The sequence below is a fragment of the Leucoraja erinacea genome, chromosome 29, assembly GCF_028641065.1.
Source record: "Leucoraja erinacea ecotype New England chromosome 29, Leri_hhj_1, whole genome shotgun sequence".
NCBI lineage: Eukaryota > Metazoa > Chordata > Chondrichthyes > Rajiformes > Rajidae > Leucoraja > Leucoraja erinaceus.
In genome coordinates this window covers 25,818,323-25,824,553 of record NC_073405.1, presented here as the reverse complement: position 1 = coordinate 25,824,553, position 6,231 = coordinate 25,818,323, and the positions used below count along the sequence as shown (strand labels likewise).

At 44.4% G+C, this 6,231-nt stretch overlaps 1 protein-coding gene across 1 annotated transcript; it reads left to right on the top strand.

The window, feature by feature from the left end:
• The first annotated feature begins 1,186 nt into the window (after positions 1 to 1,186).
• On the top strand, positions 1,187 to 5,427 carry LOC129711341 (C2 calcium-dependent domain-containing protein 4C-like). Its single transcript, XM_055658932.1, has 2 exons — positions 1,187 to 1,436; positions 2,254 to 5,427. The coding sequence occupies exon 2, from the start codon at positions 2,286 to 2,288 to the stop codon at positions 3,627 to 3,629; it is 1,344 nt and encodes a 447-aa protein (XP_055514907.1). The 5' UTR covers positions 1,187 to 1,436; positions 2,254 to 2,285; the 3' UTR covers positions 3,630 to 5,427.
• Positions 5,428 to 6,231: the final 804 nt, after the last annotated feature.

The window sequence follows — 6,231 nt, the reverse complement described above, 5'->3', positions numbered from 1 at the left end:
GCATGTAGTGTACCAATCCGCACATTTTGGGAGGGTGGGGGGAGAAACTGGGGTCAAAGGGAGAACGTGCAAGCTCTACACGGATAGTTCCCGAGGTCAGGATCGAACCCGGGTCTCCGGTGGCGTGAGTCTTGCCCCACGGTGCTGCTGCCCCAGACACGAGAGGCAGAGAAATTACCTGGAGATGCAAGAAACTGCAGATTCTGATGTCTAGAGCAAAACATGAAGTACTGGTGGAACTCAGCGGGTCAGACAGCATCTGTGGAAGGGAGTCTGAAGCAGGGTCCCGAACAGAAACGTCGTCGTCTGTCCATTCCCCTCCACAACTGCCTGGCCAACTGAGTTTCTCCAGTACTTTGTGTTTTGCAGTGGAATTATCTATCTGGCTCTAACACAGTCACACAGCACAGGATACGTTGACGGGATGCGATGGGGGTGAAGGAGTGGACTAGGAGCAAAAGGACCTGCACCTTCTGGAATATTGAGCATGTGCAGTTTCAGGTCTGGACCCATCTTCAAAGTAGTGGGCTGGTTCATATGATGCACGATCACCAGACTGGACTGAAAATGCGCTCTCTTGTATTTTCCATCAGTCACAGAAGACAGTCACTCAATTCTGCAGGTATTTCAGCTGCATCTCTTCCCTATTTGTCAAATCTTTCTCTTTCCGAGGGTCCTACCTTTAATCTGGGTGCATTTATTTATCTTAAAGTCATCGAAACTGTTTACCCCCCCCCCTCCCCCCCCCCCCCCCGCAAAAAAAAGTTCCCAATGATCCTAATATATATACAAAATGCTGGAGTAACTCAGTGGGACAGGCAGCATCGCTGGAGAAAAAGGGGTCGAGACACTTCTTCAGAGTCTGAGTAACCCGCTGAGTTACTCCAGCATTTCTGCATCTTCTTGTTTCTTAGTCCTCCAAACTATTCCAAATTGAATTTAATCTGGAGGTTGCGGAGGGTATAAACCAGCATCTGCAACCTGTATCATATTAGTTTAGTTTAGTGCTGCCGTTCCGAATAGGGAACATGGTGGCAATATCCGTCAGACGAGTGCCATTCATTTTCACTAAGGTGAGTGCAGCATTAAAAGGGAGAGGGAGAGGGAGAGGGAAAGAGAGAGAGAGAGATGACTGTGGAGACAGATAGGACCCTAGCACGGCGCTAGGCAACTGGCACTGTGCGCTGCTACTGGTTACCTCCAAGATCAGGTTAACCTGTTGCTCAAAGCGCCACCTCTCACTTATTGGCTGGCGGGACCGATTATGCCCGAGTGACGATGTGGCGGATTAAAACGATGCGGAGAGGGAGAGGGAGAGGCAAGATATAGCTGCTCGTATTTTTTGGAAGCTCATTCACGGCGCCGGAGCGGAGCAGAGCCGACCCCACGAACAACAACAACAACAACAACAGCAGCAAAAACACTCCCAACAAAATGTAAGTGGTGTATTTTAGTTTTGTCACAAACAAAACAGAGAAAAAACTTCTCTCCTATTAACAAAAACAAAAATACTTTACCATATTGTCAAGTCAGCAGAAGGTGTAGCAATTTATCAAAAGTTGACACGTTGGTTACAGGGCTACAATGTATGTTATTTTCAGAAGTTGATACGTTGCTTGCAGGGGTTTTGTGGACCGCACAACGTGAGTGGAAAATTGCAAGTTGCGGGAAGAGTTTTGGACCCTTATTTAGAGTTATATATTAGTAGCAAGAATCGCCCTGCACGGCTCGGGGAGTTATTATTAGTTATTACACGCGGAACTGTGAACTTCGTCGTTTATGCTACCTGCTGTTCTTTTTTCCCTTAAAAAAAGTTAATTTGAATTCGAGACCGTGGACGGAATAAACACGGCGTTTGTTTTTAAAGAATCCAGGCGCTGAAAAAGCAACATGTGTAGGAAGGAACTGCAGGTGGCTGGTTTAAACCGTAGATAGACACAGAAAGCTGGAGTAACTCAGCGGGTCAGGCAGCATCTTTGGAGAGAAGGAATGGGTGACGTTTCAGGTCAGTCTGAAAAAGGGTCTCGACCCGAAACCATCACCCATTCCTTCTCTCCAGAAATGCTGCCTGCCTGCCTGTCCCGTCCCGCTGAGTTACTCCAGCTTTTTGTGTCTATCTGCTGAAAAGCAACAGTTTAGATTAAAAACAAGAACAACGTCCAACGCGTTTCCCCAAATCAAATTGCATTCAATTTCCCGAAGTTTAGTTTTTAATTTTCATTTACATTTTCATTATCTCTTTCTAATTTCCAGATTGCAACCCCGATACTTTTTTGCAGGATAGGATGTGGCTCTTCGATAAGATCAGAGGGTCGGTCGAAAACTTGAATCGCGCCGGCGACGCTGGCGGCCGGGACAAACAGCCCAAGGGTCCCCTGTTCAGCAACGTGTTGACTCCGGACAAAATCCCCGATTTCTTCATCCCTCCCAAGTTTCCAATCAGCTCGGCCGAAGGAGCGCCGGCCGAGAATGGCGAGAACCGGCAGAAGAAGTCAAACTTGAAGGCGTCCACCTCCGAGCAGATCTTCGTGGTCAAAAAGCCGCAGGGGAGCCCGAGGCTGAAGATGAAAACGTCCTCCGAGGCGGGCTGCAGCAACCTGCTGAAAGTGGCCAACAGGCACATCATTCAGATCGAGAGTGCCGACGAAACCAGCTCCGATGGCATGGCCGAGACTGGCTGCAACACCAACTATGACCCACAGTCTCAAAGTGCCATGTCCCTGCCGTACATCCCGCTAACCCAGACCTCCTACGGCTTCTCCACCTTAGTGGAGAGCCCACACACAAGACGGAAGGAGTCACTCTTCCACACCGACCACGGCAGCCCCGTCACCTCGCCCAGCTCGCCGAGGAAGCGGGGATCTGGCCACAGAAGCAACGGCGAGAGCCAGCACCTCAACCCGCCAGAGTTCAGCCTGTCCCTGGCGAGTACCTACAGATACTTTAGCGGTGGCGACAGCGACACCGCTTCCTCCGCTGAGTCCTCCCCCTTTAACTCGCCCCTTCTCTCCCGCTCGGTCTCCGGGGCGTCTCTGCTCAAGATGTTCAGCCACGAGAACCTGGCCAAGCATTGCAAACCTCTGCAGTCCTTCACCCGCAACAGCTCCTTGTCCACGGACGAGTGCAGCTCCACCGATGCCAGTCCCAACATCTCCAAGAGGCTCAGGTGTCCCACACCTCCAGCTGGTGGGCCTCCATCTTCACAAGGTGTCCTTCCCTTGAGCTTGCTCCATTATCAAGACCGGGTCCACAAGGAGCACACCGTCCGCCTCAACAGAGGGGGTGCCATCAGGTTGGCCGCTGAGTATGACAGCACCAATGCCCGCCTTCGCATCCGTGTCATCACTGCCGAAGACCTTTACGACAAGACGTTGGACAACAAGACCATCAACTGTTGTGTCATCTTGTACCTGACTCCCGGGAAGGTGCAAAAGCAACGCAGCACCATCATCAAGAACAGCCGGAATCCCATCTTCAATGAAGATTTCTTCTTCGACGGACTCCCACTTGACGAGTTCAAGAGGGCAGCATTGAAGCTGAAGGTGGTAAACAAAGCCTCCAGCCTCAAGCGCGATGCGGTCCTTGGCGAAAAAGAACTGAAATTGTCGTTGCTGCTCCCTTTTGTCTAATGTTGGCTGGTTCGCTGCCCCTGTCAGGAGATGAGGTGTCACCTTCGCATATGCCGTTAAGAAAATGACATTCTCCTGCCTTTAGCTTATATTTGACTAACTTAAATTGCATGCCTGACTGAGACATCTTGAACGTTCACAAGAGCTAAAGACATGGGTGACCAAACTTAGAGATGAAAGGTGAATATCACTTTTACTAGAATGAGTTTGGCCCTCGGAGAAAGTTCATATATTTTTTCAACCTATTAACATCACTACTGAATGAGAGCCTATGTGGCAGAGGAAAAGAAGGACCACGTTAAGAAGAGGACTTTCCAAGATGGGACTGAATGGCATTGAATTGTTAGAGGAGGAGTAGGGTTCTCTCCGCTGATACAGATTCACCCTCCACTGAGCATACTGATGACAATTCTGCATCAAATTGATGAAAAGAATATAATTTTCCTTCCAACAAATACGATGAAGATTCTACAGGGCTTGGCACACATCCCGTGAGTCATGAAGCACTTTGCAATTTCATTAGCGGGTCTGAGAGCTCTGGAAAGTCTCACTTGGAGACTTGTACTGTAAGTGGGCATATCCAGTGCGTAGACTGTGAGGACGTTATGGTCAACACGGGAGAATCGATCTGACACTCGTCCCTCCTGACTCAAGGCAAGATGCCAAGTTGAAGACGGGTCACAAATGTGAAAGGGAGGAATGAGTAACATGAAAAACATGAGATGTAATACATTTTTGTTAAAGTTTTTGAGACTGGAATGTACATATTGAGAAATGAATGTAAAATGATGTTCCCTCATCATACATGAGGTGTGCTTCATGCTGGCCTGGATATAAAATACATCAGTACCAATTTGACTCACTGAGTACATACTGTATGAATATGGTTAATTGCAGAAATGTGACACAAGCTATTTTACTTAACAATAGTTTGATAAACTACCTACTGCCACAGAAAAGTTTTGGATTAACATTCTCACTGAAGGAAAACTTCCATTATTATGTACAGGTGTTATTATGACTTGTATATTATGAAGTCTGAAGAAGGGTCCCAACCCGAAACGTCACCTATCCTTTTTCTCGAGAGATATTGCCTGACCCGCTGAGTTACTCCAGCATTTTGTGTCTATCTTTGTTATAAACCAGCATGTGCGGTTCTTTGTCTCTACTCTTGCATTATTATCCGTTTGCTTCTGGCGGATTCTTTTGTAAATGGATATGTGGTATTATCAATGTAACACTGCCTGATTATAGTATGTCCATGCTCAAATGTGGCTTCATAGAGGTGAGTTTCTAAATAGCATTTGATAGATTGGTATTTCTGTATCGCACAGAGATACTGTTGTGTGCATGCTTGGTGAGAAACAAATAAAGCATAATGCCCATCACTGTCATCGACTGAGAAAGTTATAGTGAAATTCAGATTGCAGCTGGATTTTTTTGTGTTTGCTCAGAGAAGCCCATATATCTTCATTAGTCCCTGACTTACAGTGGCAAAATCAAATTTGTATTGATTTATTTATTTTCATCAATCTTAATGGTAGGGAGATGGACTTAGCATTGCACCAATAAAGGATTTGAAATTGCCTTGGAAAATAATTCATGTCAGTGAAATTCATTGTGTCTTTATTCAGCTGTATTTATTTCAGACTGAATTAATGAAAGCAGAGCTGAAATTAAATTAGCATGGCAAAATCACCTGGGACTCAACGCCAATGCAAAAATGATAGCTTTGGCATTTGAAAGTCATGTTTAAATTACCAATAACTTGCTCAATTCTGCAATACACACACACACATATATAATATATATATATATATATATATATATATATATAAAGTTATTTATATTTTGCTCTGCAAATATATTGTTTTTTTCATTCTGTTTTTATATATTTTATGTAAAATATAGATAATATATAAAAACAGAGAAGCAAATAGCAACTTTATTTGCAGACCAAAAAAGCGATTGACTTTAAAAAAAAAATCTGCCTCTAAATTTATGGCAAACAAATGTTAAGTTTACCTTTTTAGGATTATTAAAAGGTATTCCACACTTGCAGTAATTCTAATGAAGCTCCAGTTGTGTGGTTAAATCAAGCCATGGGTCACGTTCTTCTCATTTCCGAGAGTACTGCAAAACCTGGTCAGTTTTGGCCAGTGTAATCTCATCACTCTCTGATTTTTAGGATCGTAGTGAAATGTATGGCACAGAAGGGGATCATTTTAATTAACGGAGATTTCATAAAGAGCACAACCTATATGACTGAGCTGCCACCATAGAAATAAATCTTTTATAAGTAATTTGTAAGAAATCCCTCACAAAATTCTACATATTTTAAGGAAATTGTATAAACACTAAATTATTATCTGATTCTATTTAAATGAGAATGACTGTTTACATTTTGTGCAGAGTGTTGTACAGACTCTTCTAGATGTTGTAATTTGCCTCCTTTTTGCTACTTAATTTATTATGCCAGAAATACTGTTATTGACAATCAGGCTTCAAGAAGCTGTACTCCTGTGGTTTGCACTGTTCAATCTGTTCTGGTTTGTAATTGTAATTTAAATGTGTAAAACCTTGTGGATAAATAGATTCTGCA

What these genes read in the sequence shown, in the direction of transcription:
- LOC129711341 (XM_055658932.1), top strand. Translation starts at nt 2,286, where the DNA reads ATGTGGCTCTTCGATAAGATCAGAGGGTCGGTCGAAAACTTGAATCGC.